This window comes from Stenella coeruleoalba (assembly GCF_951394435.1).
Source record: "Stenella coeruleoalba genome assembly, chromosome: 2".
Taxonomy (NCBI): domain Eukaryota; kingdom Metazoa; phylum Chordata; class Mammalia; order Artiodactyla; family Delphinidae; genus Stenella; species Stenella coeruleoalba.
The window spans coordinates 169,730,727-169,747,757 of NC_137147.1; the positions used below are offsets into that span (position 1 = coordinate 169,730,727).

Genomic DNA, 17,031 nt, shown 5'->3' on the forward strand with positions numbered 1-17,031 from the left:
TTTAATCACCATCATTATTATTATCATCATCATTATTATCTCCATTATTATTACGATTACCGTCTCACATCTTTCAACTCCAAAAGATAAACTGATCCACAGTTTCTCGTGTGGTGCCAACCTGGGTGGTCTGACATCGCATCGCCTTCTCCCCTCCCCCCTGCATGTGCTCACTCACTCACTCACTCATTCATCCATTCATCCACAGCTGGAATCAGAGGGTTACTACTCCAAACACACTCTGACCGAAGTCGGTTTCCATCAACCAATCCATCAGTTTTTAAGATGCTCACGTGCGCGTGCGCACGCACGCCCCCCCGCCCCCCCACATACACACCCAAGTCAGAAATAGCTAGAGTGATGCTGGGAAATATCAGGTAGCTGTTAAAGCAAGTAGTCCCCAAATCAGTCATCTTGGCCTGAAGATGTAAACGAGGAGGTGTGCTTCACTGAGTTTGGTTTTCATTTTTCCTGTGCCGAAGCCACCTCTGTCCTTCCCACGCTCACGTCCGTCTTCGGCCATGCAGGACGTTACGTCAAGATGTGGCCAATAAAGTCCAAAAAGCGCTTGGAATACTGTTCTGGGTTCACGGTGGAGATCTCCGCACCAGCCTGGGCAGCGTGAGAGGAGAGGAACAATGACAGAATTACTATCGGTAGCTGCAGGAACTTCCACTGCAGCTGAATATGAAGCCAGTCATATTCAAACCTGTGCAGCCTCTACTCGTAACTCAGAATAGCTTGGATATTGGTCTGAATAGCCAAGGCTCTAAGGAATCTGTGTGTGAAAACGAGGCAGAGTCGTAGGACCAACAGATGCCACTGTCACACACACTGTGACTGCTGCCACTAAAAAAAAAAAAAAATCCAACCAACCACGTTAGAGATGCTCCCGTCAAATGTGGAATCTGCGTGGCCTACATTCAGAAGCCACGGGAGGATGCTCTGTTTCTCAAGAGAGCAGATTGGAGATTCCTTGAGAATGACACAAACAGCAACGTTTGGCCAAAGGGAAACTCCAATGGCAAGGACACAAGGACCGTGTTCATTTTTCAGGACCGAGGTAAGCGGCTGGGTGCTCAGAAATGAGGGGCGACAGCCACAGCAGCAGGGGCGGTGTCAGCTGCCGGGGCTCTTTCCTGGCCCCGGAAGCAGGCGAGACACAGCGCTGTGAGTGCGTCTCCCCCGGAGGGGCACGGGCACGGGGGTACTATCGTCCCCGTTCACAGAGACCTGCTTGGAGCTGGGAAGCTGGCCCCTCACAGAGGCTCAGTGGGGGGTTTCCTATGACAAGAGCACAGTAGGGCCAGCAGACCCCCCCCCCCCAGTTACCAGCCAGCCTCCTGATCTGCAAAGGTCAGGACCAGAGTTTTACTAAGTCACCAGAGGCTGTTTTTACACACGCAGCTCACAGGAGAACCTGTCATTTCCAAGCCTGGCCTGGGCCCCTGGGATCTCCACGGAGGAGCCCCAGTTTTGAAGGCAGAGAATGGTTCTCGACAGCAGCTCGACACAAACTGCACCCAGCTTTAGGCCGTGTGCCGTGTCTCGGAGCTGAGCTGGTGACTTACAGGGGAGATGCAAATGAAGCCGTGTTTGCAATGGCATGTTTCCAGCTGCACGTGGTCTGGAATATCACAGCAGGTTTGAGGAGGGGTGGGAACAAACACGGAGCGCCCCCCACTGTTCAGTCTGTTCACCACAAAAATCTCATCAATAAGCCATTAGGACCCCTTCATCAGCTGGCGGAACTGAAGCGCCAAAGCGCTTCCTCCAGGTCACACACTGGAAAGGTGAGATAGGATTCTGGCCCAGCTCTGTCCTTGCAATACACCCAGGTGGTTCAACCAGAGAGGAGCATCAGAATTACCCGAGCCTCTTAGAGGCCCCTCCCCCAGCCTCCTGAGCTGGACTCGGAATCAGGGAAAGGGGTGGTGCATCTGTCAGGCACACAGTTTGCAAATGGTGCTCAGAAGGCCGCGGTGCCGACCCCCGTGTGAGAACTGCTGTGTACCCTTCTCTCTGACCGATAGAGGATTCTTAACGCGTTCGGTGGGCTGGGTAGGTCGTGGTCCGTGCGCTGCACACAGCAGGCACACCAGAAATAGTTGACGGTGTGACTGAAATATTTCTGTGGCAAGTGGGGTGTGGTGTTAGGCTGGTTCCGTTGCTGACACGACAGCCTGTTTGACTTTAAAATAGAGAAAAAGAGCCTTTAGTAGCGGTTGATGTTCTGCGGGGTGGGGAAGCATCTCTCCTGCCAGTGTGAACGAGCCAGGGCACAAGTTCATCCCTGTGGGATGGGGTCTGTGGCCTTTCTGGCGCGCCTGAAAGCCAAAATGGATCCCTGCGATGCAGGCACGGTGCAGACTCACGACTTGTGAAGTCCAGCCGGCCAGGCGGGCCTCACTGGGAGATCTGGGGGTGGGGCTGGGTCCTGAGGAGCAGCCCTCCCTCTACCACTGCCTAGGACGCGATCCTGGCTGGCAAGTAAGCTCTCGCCCTCAGTTTCTTCACCTGTAAGCAGGAGTGCACTGGTTTTCCCTCACAGGCTCGTCCCGGGGACTCAACAAGTTACCATAGGCCGGGACACTGAGAATTCTGAGCAAGGACAGCAAAGGTGAGGGGTTCGTATTACTCAACTTTGAGCCTGCACTCAACAAATTTCTGTAGTAGAAAAAATTACAATCTTCTGTGCGGAAAGGAATATAATATTGTGTATCCTGGAAGCATCTGAAGCAGAGAATAGTGCTTCAGTTCTGAACATTTCATATTAAAACACTTAGTCGTCATCATTCAGCCCTTTTGTCTTTTGAAACATTTTTCGAACAGAAAAGACTTTGTGTAATATTCTCACGATGCATGTGTCTGTTAATAACCCCGGTGGGGAAAAGAAGAGCCGCGCCGGGTTTAAGTGACTTGGGAGCGGCGGTCCGAGCGCGTGCTGCCTCTGACTCCGCATCAGAGCGTGACCCCTGCAGGGAACCAGAGCCAATGAAGGCCTGTGGGCAGCTCAGCGGAAAGGAGCGGACCTGAGCTGGTCCCTGCACGACAGGAAGCAGGGAGCAGAGAGGGAAACCAAACGGAGATACTTACGCCATGTTTAACAGTTTTTGCAGCGTGGGCAGCTTTCTTTTTTGCATCATAATGAGTCAGAATGTCAATAATTGCCATAAAGTACACCTCCTTCCTAGGCGAATCTGTAAGGGATGAGAGCGATGATTGTGGGACAGGTGATGACAGCACCTGGAAGAGTGCGAGCTGCTGACGGAGGAAGAGGCGAGGGATTCAGTGGGGCGGGGGTCGAAGGGGTCTGAAAACACAGGCAATAGAGGCTTTTCAAAAGTCTTGCATATCCCTGTGAAACAGCTTAACTTTCTGTCCCCAGTTCTCTCTCAATTTGAAAAGTAAAAAAGAGAATATAACCTCAGGATATCACCAGTAGAGGTGCAAGGCTGAGACTGTTTTTGTTAATCTTCATTTTCTTTAGTGATTGTGTATTGCTTTGGTATAAAGAAAAATGCTATTTAAAAAATACTCTAAAACAAGTAGAAGTAATTATGCTCCCTAATACTTTCTACCATTACATACTGTTCCTAATGAGCTGTTCACTAATTCTCATTGGATCTAGTATCAGAACTGGATAAAGGCATATATCACCTACAGTACCCATCTTCTACATATTTCCACAAATATGATGCTGTTGCAATTATGAATAATACGAAAAAGTACATTTGACTATATCTGATTTTCTGTGTTGAAGAAACAATTTTGCTGAGCAAAATAAAAAACGTAACAGGCTTCCCTGGTGGCACAGTGGTTGAGAGTCCACCTGCCGATGCAGGGGACACGGGTTCGTGCCCCGGTCCGGGAAGATCCTAGATGCCGCAGAGCGGCTGCGCCCGTGAGCCGTGGCCGCTAGGCCTGCGTGTCCGGAGCCTGTGCTCCGCAACGGGAGAGGCCACAACAGTGAGAGGCCCGTGTACCGCAATAAATAAATAAATAAATAAGTAAATAAACATAACTCAAACTCACCTGGCTGCTATGCCATGAGACATTTTTTTAAACAATGATGGACCACAATTTTTATTACTCAAAAAATCAGAGGCCTGCTTTTATCTCTAAATTTTTTTTTCCATGTATAAGTAGCTAAGGTAGCATGTAATATTCCTACAAATATCTGATCACCCAGATTTTGAGGATTAAGATGGATCTTGGGCTTCCCTGGTGGCGCAGTGGTTGAGAGTCTGCCTGCCGATGCAGGGGACACGGGTTCGTGCCCCGGTCCGGGAAGATCCCACATGCTGCAGAGCGGCTGGGCCCGTGAGCCATGGCCACTGGGCCTGCGCGTCCGGAGCCTGTGCTCCACAACGGGAGAGGCCACGACAGTGAGAGGCCCACGTACCGCAAAAAAAAAAAAAAAGATGGATCTCACTTTAGAGAAGAGGGCCACAGACACCTTAATGGGGGAAAGAGCAGAGGACAGACACAGCAGCAAATTGGAGATTCTCATCCCACACCCTGGGCCAGCTTCAGCACTCCTGAGAAGGAAAGGGCTGGTAGCAATTAGGTGCCTGCCCTACACGATGTCCACAGGGGGTTTGGAGTGGATCACGTATGTACCTAGCTCAGGATAGACTTGTGACACTTGAGATCCACATAAAAGAGAGATAGCTAAGAAAAAGAATATTTTAAACCATTCCTTATATGGTATGGACATTTACACAAGCATGTGCATATGTGTGTTGTGTATGTACAACACACACTTGTGTGGTTTCACTCTGTTCCCTCAACATCACACAATTCAAGGACCTCATCACATTACAGTTCAAAACCAGAGGTTACAGTTACCTTTAACATACTTTGTCCCGAAATCAATTGATTGGGACTCTTGAGAAGGAGTCTACGGGGCAGCATGCGGGTTTTTTTTGTTTTTTGTTTTTTTGTTTTTTTGCGGTACGCGGGCCTCTCACTGTCGTGGCCTCTCCCGTTGCGGAGCACAGGCTCCGGACGCGCAGGCTCAGCGGCCATGGCTCACGGGCCCAGCCGCTCCGCAGCATGTGGGATCTTCCCGGACCAGGGCACGAACCTGCGTCCCCTGCATCGGCAGGCGGACTCTCAACCACTGCGCCACCAGGGAAGCCCCAGGGCAGCATGCTTTTAACCGGGGTGATGATTACCAGCAGATCATGCAAAAAGAAAAATCCAACCAATGGTAAAAAGAGTTGATAGTAACTCAACTTACTTTCATGGCATTTAATTCCATAAACATCAATGTTTGGATCAAACTCGCCGGGAGCCAAGGGCGGTGAGCTGTTGAGCGTATTTCCAGGACTGTCGGGAGGGGTTCCAATAGGGTGGGTGCCGTCGCTCTCCCCCTCCTCCTCTCCGTCGTTCTCTTCACACTCCACTTCTTCCTGTTCGGCTCTCTCCACATCGTGGATTCCCACCAGGAGGCTGTAGTCCATGAGCTTCAGCTGGGCAAGAAACTGGAAGGTGGGAAGCGACATGGTCAGTTATGCCTTAAACACAACCCCAAAGTTAAAGACAGCAAGCTCACAAAAGGGCGGCAGAGGCGAGAAGGTTTCCCCAGGAGCAGCCGGGAGCCTCTTTAACGGTGCTGTCACGGTCCCTGGAAGTTTCTCCAGCCAAAGCTGTAGCCTCGCACTTCAGGCTGGCTCAGAGCCAGGATTACCTCCCTGAGATGCAAAGCGGGATGCTGGGAGGGATGCATTTATCACGTGGAGGTCGTACTACACCAGAGAGCAAGAGAGCAAGGAGACGCAGGGAAGAAAACGTTTCTCCGAACAATTAAGACTGGCTAATGGGGAAACCAGGGACCTCCCACGTAGCTTCCAGGGGAGCCCCTGAACGGCTTGTGAAAAGCACTTTGAAACGCAGCACACTCTGTGGAGGAGAGTATTATGCCGTCCATCACAAATAAGCACAAGCATCAGTGTCCCAGCCAACCAGCAAATGCCTGTGTCTCTGCTCAGCGCTGCCCTTCAGGCCTGCTGGGGGGCTTCCTTCTGACGGAAGCGGGAGCCGGAGACGCTCCTCCATCACCCCCTCCCGTGCCTAGCACAGTGCCTGCCCCGACCGACCCCCTTTATCTGGGGGCTCTCTCTGGCCCATTCCCCTCGCCTCCCAGCGTACCCTGGATGCCCTCCAGAGGTCTGGGCACAGCTGGAGAAGCTGGATTGCCGGGTGGCAACATCTCCCACCCACATGTGTGTAGTGGGTGCAGCGTGGGTGGGGCTTGGTCGGGCCAGGTCCTGCTCCGCTTGCAGGGTAACAAGGCAAAAGCCCCCTTGCCCCATCCCTGCTTCTCCCTCTGGGCCCTTGGAAGGTCCCTGGGAAGTGGCAAAGGTTGCATGCTGCCCGAACTTCCCCTTCTGGTCATTTGGCAAGGAAGAATTTGATCTGGTCACGCCCCTGCCTAAGACCTTTCAGTGGAGTATCGTTTCTCGCAGGGTGGAAACAAACTCTAACACTGTCCTCGGGACCTGGGTAGTTTGGCCTCATCGCCTCTCGGGCCATCTTGAACCCTGTGCTGGCCTCTGGCCCCCTCACTGCGCCCCTTCACCTCCCACTTGACCTTCAGGTCTCAACTGCAGGGCACTTGCTCACGGAAGCCTGTCCCGATTCCTGCCGGGCATGTGTGCACTGCATACTTTCCCTTAAGGACACCTGGTTTAGCTGCACACTCATTAGATGACTTGAGTAACTTCTATCTTCCCCAAACAGCGCAGCCCCGTGAGGACCGGGGCTCTGGCCGATTTTGCCCTTGAAACTGCCATTATTAGTCAAATCCATCTCACCTGCCTTCACTAATCAAGGTTTTTTAAGACTTGCATGTCCTCCAAGGGGCATGTAGCCTAAACAATGATATCTGCCCAGCTGCTTTCTAGAAACTTGGAGTCAGCTGTGTCTAGTTTGAGCTTAGTTGGTTGAGACTGGATAGGAACACTGACCCTCCAACTGGGCATGCGTGAGGGTCTTTTCACACGTGCAGAGGATGGAAAGCTCCACCCTTGGATCGCGCAGTGGCCAGTAGCCTAGTTAAGCCCGTGCAGAAAGCCGACTCCCCTACCTTTTCCCAATCGCCTTTTCTCACGCTCCCCGGGCCTCAGGCAGCACTGCTGCTGCTTGTCCCATAAACACCTCGAGCCCCTTGCCTTGGGGAGGCGAATTTGAGATTTGCTCTTCCCGCTTGGCTGCCTTGCGAACAAGCCCTCTCTGCTGCAAACTTCAGCGTCTCTGCGTTCGGTTTGCACGTCGGGCACAAACGAGCCTGGTTCGGTGACACCCTCGCTGCACTCCTGACTCCCAGGTAAGTGATGTTGCTACTTGGTATTTATTGAACAAGAGAACAGGATGCCTGCTGCTTCTTCCCCAGTCCTCCTTACCTCTCCCTAACTTCCCCTGACCCTTTCCTCTAAGACGAATAACCACCCAAACCAAATAAAAACAAAGAACAACAAAAAGACCTTCCTTTGAGACTGCAAGAGGCAGCACCTACTGGAAGCAAAACGAGACGATTTACGATATATATATATATATATATTTTTTTTTTTTCGGTACGCGGGCCTCTCACCGCCGTGGCCTCTCCCGTTGCGGAGCACAGGCTCCGGACGCGCAGGCTCAGCGGCCATGGCCCACGGGCCCAGCCGCTCCGCGGCACAAGGGATCCCCCCAGACCGGGGCATGAACCCGCGTCCCCTGCATCGGCAGATGGACTCTCAACCACTGTGCCACCAGGGAAGCCCCACTTACGATATATCTTTGCTCTGCAGAGCAGAATCTCTCTTTAACACGTAGGTTTGTTTGACCTTCAGATGGTTGACCGTACAAATACACTATCAGGTGTGCTTTATGTATGAGAGTACAAAAGGGACTGCCTGTAATTAACCTAAAGGTCAGGCAGGGAAGAGGTGACGGCCAGGGCTGAACTGCCACATGAAGTAGGATGGGTCTCCAGGCCCACGTCTTCCCCTGGCACTTGTGCTGCTCTCACAACGTCAGCCAGGCCCAGAGCTCCTTTCCTGGGTCTCTGATCTGTGGTCAGACCACTGCTTAGGCTCCTCTCCCAGTAAGGAAACATTTGTATTCAATAAATAGAAGTGAAGTTAGCTCCCAGCATCACCCACTAAACTATCAGTGAAATGAAAAATGCATCTCTTGACAAGAAGTTGTTCTGACATACTCAAGATCAAGGAAACCAGTTGCAGCCCCAAATGGGGATTATATAAGAAATGGGGATTATATAAATCTTCAAATCTGTGTGGCCGAGACAGAAATGGAAAAGACCAAGGACAGCACAGTGGTTAAGAGTGTAGCTTTTGCTGATAAAGGTGACCCATTAAAGTATCAGATAATCCTAAATAAAAATGTTAAAAAAAGTTTTGGAGTCAGGTGGGCAATTAAATTTTATGTTACTAGCTCTGTGCCTTGATGATAAATTCACCTCTCTGAGCCTCAGTTATTCTAACTATGAAATGGGACACCACCACTAAACTCACAGTGGTGTGGAAAGGATTAGAGGGAATGTAGTGGAGGCCATGAAAAGTGCCTTGCGTGTAACAGTGGGCACGGTTTTATCATTGTCCGTGTGGTAAAAACCTTTTTTTCATCAAGTAGGTAACTTAAACATGGGGATGGGCTCGAGTGAGGTGGGCCAAGAGGGGAGATGTGCTAAAGAGCCCATTGACTCCTCAGCTCTTACTGTCATAAAACGCCGTTTAAAACCTCTTCTAAAGTAGAGGGAAACACAAGGCAGCAGCAGACCTGAGATTCTTGCTAGAGAAAGTCTCTGCTGGGCATCACAAAACTACTGTGGGCTGAAGATGACAGACCCCAAAGAGAAGAGGGGTTCAGGGCCCCCTGGAGGGTCTACCTCCAGCTAACGTTAGGAACTTAATACACATTTGCTATTTTCTGTCATCCCTTTAAGCTTCTAACTCAAATCAGTGATTTCTAAATACATAAGGTTTCAAAGCATGAAGATTTAAAAATCTTTATAATCTCTAGGTCCCATGCTTTCCTAATTAATAATTATCCACCAGACCTTGATCAGCCTCTTTTTCCCTCGGAATATCCCACCTAATCTGCTTCCTTCATAATTAATTCCTCATTATACCAAATCTGAGCTAGTACCTCCCTCAAGGTTTTTATGAGCCCTGTCACACACAAACCCTTCTAGAAAACTGTGGCTAAGGAGCTGTTAATAAACTCTCCTGTGTGTTGTCTTTGGAGAAATGTCTGTTTAGGTGGTCTTCCCAGTTTTTGATTGGGTTGTTTGTTTTTTTGTTGATGAGTTGTATGAGCCGTTTGTATACTTTGGAAATTAAGCCCTTGTCCGTTGCTTCGTTTGCAAATATTTTCTCCCATAGGTTATCTTCATTTTGTTTATGGGTTTCCTTTGCTGTGCAAAAGCTTGTAAGTTTGATTAGGTCCCATTTGTTTATTTTTGTTTTTATTTCTATTGGCTTGAGAGACTGACCTAAGAAAACATTGGTACGATTTATGTCAGAGAATGTTTTGCCTGTGATCTTGTCTAGGAGTTTTATGGTGTCATATCTTTTAAGTCTTTAAGCCATTATGAGTTTATTTTTGTGTATGGTGTGAGGGTGTGTTTTAACTTCATTGATTTACATGGGGCTGTCCAACGTTCCCAGCACAGCTTGCTGAAGAGACTGTCTTTTTCCCATTTTATATTCTTGCCTCCTATGTTGAAGATTAATTGATTGTAGGTGTGTGTTTTCTTTCCTGGGCTCTCTATTCTGTTCCATTAATGTCTGTTTTTGTGCCAGTACCACACTTTTGATTACTGTAGCTTTGTAGTATTGTCTGAAGTCTGGGAGGGTTATGCCTCCTGCTTTGTTCTTTTTTCTCAGGATTGCTTTGGCAATTCTGGGTCTTTTATGGTTCAATATAAATTTTAGGATTCTTTGTTCTAGTTCTGTGGGAACTGTCATGGGTAATTTGATAGGGATCACATGAAAAGATGCTCAACATCTCTAATTATTAGAGAAATACAAATCAAAACTACAATAAGGTATCACCTCACACCAGTCAGAATGGCCATCATTCACAGGTCTACAGATAGCAAATGCTGGAGAGGGTGTGGAGAAAAGGGATATCTCCTACACTGTTGGGGGGAATGTAAATTGGTGCAGCCACTATGGAAAACAGTATGGAGGTTCCTCAAAAAACTAAAAGTAGAGTTGCCATATGATCCAGCAGTCCTACTCCTAGGCATATACCCAGACAAAACTATAATTCAAAAAGATACATGCACCCCGTGTTCATAGCACTATTTACAATAGCCAAGCCATGGAAACAACCTAAATGTCCATCAACAGATGACCGCATAAAGGTATGGTATATATTTATATACAGTGGAATACTACTCAGCCATCAAAAAGAATTAAATAATGCCATTTGTAGCAACGTGGATGGACCTAGAGATTATCACACTAAGTGAAGTCAGAAAGAGAAAGACAAATACCGTAAGATATCACTTACATGTGGAATCTAAAATACGATACAAATCAATATATCTACAAAACAAAAACAGACTCACAGATACAGACAATAGATTTGTGGTTGCCAAGAGGGGTGGTGGGGGAGGGAAGGAGTGGGAGTTTGGGATGAGCAGAGGCAGACTATTATATATAGAGTGGATAAACAACAAGGTCCTACTGTATAGCACAGAGAACTACTGATATATTCAGTATTCTGTGATAAACCATAATGGAAAAGAATATGAAAAAGAATATGTATAACTGAGTCACTTTGCTGTACAGAAATTCACAAACAACACTAAATCAACTACAATAAAATTTAAAAAAAACTTCTTTACAACAGATTTGAATTTACTTTTTACTAAGTTTATTAACACACTTGTTCTGCTGAATCACCACCTCCCAACACATCTGTGATGCAGGATTAAAATTCCAACCATCCCTATTTCGGTTATATTTAATCGCTTGTTGAAAGCCGTAATAATCCTCTCTTGGAGTACTTTATCTGAAAACAGTCTCATCTATAACATCTGCATGTTATATCAGCAGTTTAGGAGTGTGGCTGCCAGTGGCCTCAAATCCCAGTCTGAATTTAGTAGCTGTGTGTCTTTGAGCAAATTACATAGTGTCTCTGGGCTCAGTTTTCTCATCCATAAATTGGGATAACAGCACTCAGCCTCAAGGAGTTAGAAGAATGAAGGGAGAGAATGACTGCACAGGAAGGACTTACGCTCTACACGCTCTGTAAGTGTTGGCCGCCAACCATCCTGCTACCCGCAGTGCCCCCTCCCTACCGCCGACCCAAGACGTGAGGGATGAGATGGCCTATGATGGGGCGGATGCCACAGGACACAAAGCACAGTTTTGCATTGTGTGAAATTTGGATCCCAGTGTGAGCCGACGAGAGATAAGCGTGGGCCCTGGTCAGAGCGGACAAGAAGCGGGTCAGAGGGCAAAAGTGACTTCTCACTCTCCGTAGAGTGCTTTCTTCTGGAGAAAAGGGTTCACATATACTCATGTGTAAAGCTATCAGAACTAAAGTACTTTGAGCGGCATATGAATAGAACAGAATTTCAAACGCAGAAAAAAGCCCCTAGGTTCTAATTTTCCTACAAAAATATTTACTGAGCTGTAGTAAACTCATCTTTTACTTAAAGCATTGAGTCAACCCCCAACCCCCAAATCCTGGACTTAAACAGGCCGGCCAGCTAAATTAGAAAGCATGGGCCTGATGGAAAAATGAAACGAGATTACATTCTAGTCTCATTATCAAGATCAGATGTCAAGCTACTTCACCATAATTACCTGCTTAAAAATTTAATAATGCTTCTGCATGAATTTCAAAACTAGACACTTACCGACCATTGAGAATTTATTAAAATGAAAGAACGCCTTATGCCCTGCCTCCAGTTCAACAAAACAGCTAAGTGCGAGAGCCATGGATGGGGTTAAAATTATCCAAATCCTCTAATCAAGACACTGTTAGAGACAATGAAAGGGCGAAGAGAATCCTTGTGTAATTCAACTGTAAATTTGAACGGCTTCAGTTACATTATTTGTGGGGTCTAAATAGCATAGTAATATACAGCCGACAGAAAAGATGAAAACCATCTTTCTAGCAGATCAGATAACCCTAAGGCCTGTTTACCATAATTGCTAAAACAATATGATTCTTGGGATCAAAGACTTGCAGAATAATGAATAAAATTCTCAAAGAGCATGTCTACCTATGTCACTTTGTTATCAGAGCAAGTTGACCCCAAAGTAAAAGGGAAATACTTAGCTAATATGCATTTTAATAAAAACCACTGACAACTGAGGAAAAATAAATGCTTAATAATGAGAAACTGGAGAAAAACTTTAAAAAAAAAAAGACACTTGTATCCTTCATAAATAACCAATATCTAGGTTCTAATCAAAGCATATACATGATGTAGGTTAAAGTGCAAAAAAATTTCTTAAAATAATTTATAACCTAAAAATAATCATGAACTAATTTGGTCAGTCTGCATGTCTTGCAATGAAAGATGTTAGAAGATTAAAAAGAAAATTATAAAACTGCTTCTACCCTCATGGGGGATATAATCTAACCCATGACATGTGTTCTTCGGCCCAAGTCATTTTGTCATTTTGTTTGGGTTCTTTTTTTTTTGGCCATGTGGCTGGGCTTGCCGGGGGGTGGCGTCTTACTTCCCTGACCAGGGATGGAACCTGGGCCCCGGCAGTGAAAGAACCGAGTCCTAACCACTGGACCGCCAGGGAACTCCCAAGTCATTTTGTTTTTAATGACACAGGAAAATCTTTCCACAAAGCCTCTCTGAGGAGCAGATCTGTACTGGTATGTGGAGAACTGTACTTCAAAGTTAAAAAAAACCAAAACAAAAACTGCACACACATGAACAAAAGTAACAGCTAAGAGGGCTTCCCTGGTGGCGCAGTGGTTGGGAGTCCGCCTGCCGATGCAGGGGACACGAGTACGTGCCCCGGTCCGGGAAGATCCCACATGTCGCGGAGCGGCTGGGCCCGTGAGCCATGGCCGCTGAGCCTGCGCGTCCGGAGCCTGTGCTCCGCAACGGGAGAGGCCACAACAGTAAGAGGCCCGCGTACCGCAAAAAAAAAAAAAAAAGTAACAGCTAAGAAAAACATAGCTTAGTAACTGTTTAAATTAGAACTCTCCTTGCACTGTTTTGTAACCTAACAAACTTCAAGAAAAGAACGTTTTTCCTGAATTTATTTCTAGAAGAATTATATATAAGGAAGTTCGGTGGGAGAACTGCAATGCCATTACAATAAATGGAAGACAGGGAAAGGTGTATTTTTAATTCGTAAAACAGCATTTACAAAGAGAGCTCCATTACAGACTCAAAGCCCATTTCCACATAGTATTTTATTTCTCACAACATCCCGCATGACCCTGGTGTCCTAAACTGCCTTTGTGCCATTCCCATGCTGTGGCAAGGCTGTCTTGATGGGCCCAACGTCACTAACTCCACAGAGGCTGGCGCAAATATGAAGCACTAAGCAACTGAGGCTGGGTTTTGCAACACCAAGATGTGGTTCAGATGGAGAAATCCCCAAATTCAGGTGGTTACTATCCACTTGTCGACACGCTGTGCTCTTTGACAGAATGCCCTCAGTCCCCTCGGCCCCAGCCCTGGCTGCCGTGGGCAGTCAGTCTACCCCCCTACCCAACAGAGAAGACGGGTACCGGAGGGAGGGGAGACCAGAAGACGCCGCGTGCTTGCTTTTGTTTGTCCTCTAAAGGGGGGAGGTGCTGAATTGGCACACTTCTCTTTTAAACCAGATCACATATGAGATATACCTGTTTATATCTGCTTTGGATAATGTACAACATATGTTTTTGCCTCGGTTGCCGATTTAAATAGACGGTTTTAAGAGCTCCTGAAAACCCGGGACTGCTGACATTCATACAATGGGCCGTCCCTTATGCTGAGTTTCTTTTTCTTACCTCAACATCCTTCTTCAGTTTTTCCAGGAATACCTTTTTGTTATTGTCATCAATATAAATCTTTTGACCCTCGTTAATGAAATCATTATCCTTTAAAGTTGGCAGTTCTTTGGCCTAAAAAAAAAAAAAAAGAAGAAGAATAAGAAAGAAGCTTGACTAAAATCTAAAAGACATGTATGCCCTCCAATCCTGGAGGTTAAGTTTCCACTCTTGGAAGCTGAATCTGCCCTGTTCACCGCAGAGGTCTTACCCAAGGCAACGACATGTGAGGTAGCTTGAGTGCCGCAAGGGGGCACCAGTGAGCTATGACCACTGGAAGCATTTCCACTAGGAATGGAGGGTCAGGTGTACTCCAATATTATGAGGCTTTTGTAACAGATTTCATGGTTTTCATATGAACAAACCTGACTGCTTTCTTAGATTCACTTTCTTAAAGAAGATTCACAAGAAGTCTCCTAGGTATAGAATTCATACCCTTGGAATTGTCAGGAACCCTCAATTTTCTTACTGGTATAACCCAACTCCACCCGTCCCTGACAACACACACACTTTTGGGATAGCCTTTGCTGGGTTCATGTTACAAATAACATGTTGTCTTGCTCAGAAAAGCACCACCCATAATCCTATCTAATTTCTGAGTCAGGGAGGATATGCAGCCAGAGGTTAGCGATCTGCCCTTCTAAGCCTTCCTGCACACCGCTCCAAGAAGGAAACTTTGTTTGCATCTGGGCAATATCGAAGGAAAATGTTTTCTAGAGTAAAGCATATTAAGATGAGAAGTTCTACCCTTTAAAAATAAACGAGAGGGTAGTGAGCTGGCAACTAAGCTATGCTTAGGCTGAGCAACACAAAGTAATGCATGATTATCAAAACATGGGTCACAGGCAAAGAGAACAAACCAAAAAATCAGCTTGTACTGCAGCATATAAGATAATAGAGGCCTATAGCTTTAAAATAGTGTGGGTTATTCAACTTCGTGCAACCTGCATTCTGGGAGAGTTCAAAACCCCTCCCCACACGTTTGGGCTGACCTTATAAGAAATAACCACTCCTGCTTATGTCTTCCAGTTGAAAGGAATCCAACATAATACATTGCCTTTCTTAGTATACTAATGAATGCCTCCTTTCCATAGTGTGAACTAAATGGGGAGGGAAAAAAAAAGGAAAGAACATACTGTCCTTCCTGGTCTCCACACTACCTCCCCCTCATTCAGAGTGATTAAAAGCTCACTGGGTACATCTGTCTACTGAACCACCATCCAAATCCCTAAACTGCTCACTTTTTCCTTTCTTTCTGTAAGGTACACACACATGTATGTAGACTACTCACATCTATCTGTACACACACACACACACACACACACACGCATGTATATTATGAAATTCTAAATTAGCTTTGCTACTCATTTTAACTTTGAGAAAATGCAGTTTTGTGAGTTTCGAATTCGATATAACTATTGCCAAAATAATTATCCTTACAAAGCAGGTATAGCAAAGCTCAGAAATCCAAAGATCCCATTCAATAAGCGGTTACTGAATGTCACGTATAGGAATATAAAAATGAATATGTCAACATTTCTATTCTAAAGGAGTTTGTAATCTTGTATGAGACACACCAAAGCAAGTAGGTAAGAAAACAAGGCAGCATGAGTTTGTAAGGCCTATAGATAAAGAATACGGTTCTTAGGGAGAGACAGGTCTACTTTCAAATATTTCATTGCCGAGTCAGAGTCTGGGGAAATGAGATGCAGTGCCATTCTACACAACAACTAGGGAGGGGCCTGGTAGACTAACTCTGTAAATTCATCATTAATCAATTTAAAAATGTAAAATGTGAAAGAAAACCCTGAATGTGAAGATGGCGTGTTAATGTTAAATGTTTGAGTCAAGCACACAGACCTGACGTTCTTTTCCTAGAACTGAAACATAGTTTCACAGTGAATGAAATGCAAGGATCTGAAGTTTAACGAACTCAGAGGCCAGCGGAGCAGCTTTGTCAAAGGTACAAAACTGGGGTGCTTTAGAAAGCGCTGAAGCCAGATTTATGCACAAACACAGGAGATGGAGAGGGTCATGATTCTCCAAGCATTGGACAGCTCGGGCATTTGTCTGTTTAGGGGACGGTGGTGTGTGGTTGGGGGCATTGAGGATTAAGAGCTGCCTGAACTCTGCAACTTATTTTATATGTGCAAGCAGAGCAGGGGAGAGGGGTTTTTGTGCGTGGGTGCGTGGGCGCGAGAAACCTGAAGGCAGGGATGACAGGCTGCAGACAGCGGTAAGCGACCCGTGCTGGTGATAGCAGTCTCATTAATGCAGATGAATGCCATTTCAGGGTCACCCCAGCAGCATTACCTCATGTGACAGGGAGAGTGTAATCCTACCTCATAACACTCTGGACACCCTGTACTTTATTACTAGGCTTACTTGTGGATTTCGCAGGCACTAGGGTTGAAGTTAGATTGGATCAAATTCAAAAAAGGGCAACCAGATTGGTTAAAAGACTTAAGGGCGTATTGAAAGGCTCAAGAGGTGCAGGCCGGTCCTTAGGGCAGCTGCCAGAGGAACCCAGCACTGGTCCACCAACGCCCACCCCCCGGTGTCAGCAGGATGGCAGAGGCTTTAGGAGCACAGGGTTTTGGAGACATGAATCCTGAGGTTCCCACCCTCCATCCACCCCTTACTTGCCAGGGGCCAGTTTCTGGAGCCCCTCCAGGCCGTTTGCATATGTGTAGAAGGGGGAGACCCTGCTAAGCCCTTGACAGGCATCTATTTATTTAAGTGCATTATCTCATTTACTCTTCGAAACAACCTTAACTCTTACTATCCACACTTTACCAACAGGGAAACTGGGTTAAGTGAGACAACACAGCTAAGGTCTCACAGCCTGGTAAGTGGAGCTGGTAAGCCGGTTCCTGCGCTGAGATGCGGACCCGGGCTGCCTGACTCTTAGTGCAACTCGACCTTTAGCTGAGTGACTGAGGATTCGACCAAAACCCCTGTGACATTTAAATAGTGAGGCAAGTGGTTAGTGTCGTC

At 46.6% G+C, this 17,031-nt stretch overlaps 1 protein-coding gene across 25 annotated transcripts in view; it reads right to left on the reverse strand.

The window, feature by feature from the left end:
• Positions 1-343: 343 nt before the first annotated feature.
• Positions 344-17,031, reverse strand: part of PIP4K2A (phosphatidylinositol-5-phosphate 4-kinase type 2 alpha) — a 485,936-nt gene continuing 469,248 nt past the window's right edge. For 23 of the 25 annotated variants that reach the window (XM_079913300.1, XM_079913298.1, XM_079913299.1 and 20 more), the window contains 2 exons: positions 13,996-14,109; positions 4,475-5,489 (listed from right to left, as the gene is read on the reverse strand). In XM_079913300.1, coding sequence (XP_079769426.1) covers positions 4,875-5,489; positions 13,996-14,109 — 729 coding nt within the window. In that variant the 3' untranslated portion in view covers positions 4,475-4,874. Of the gene's footprint in view, positions 613-2,731; positions 3,201-4,474; positions 5,490-13,995; positions 14,110-17,031 lie in introns of those variants that run through there. The other 2 variants (XM_079913303.1, XM_079913297.1) reach the window with 2 other exon arrangements.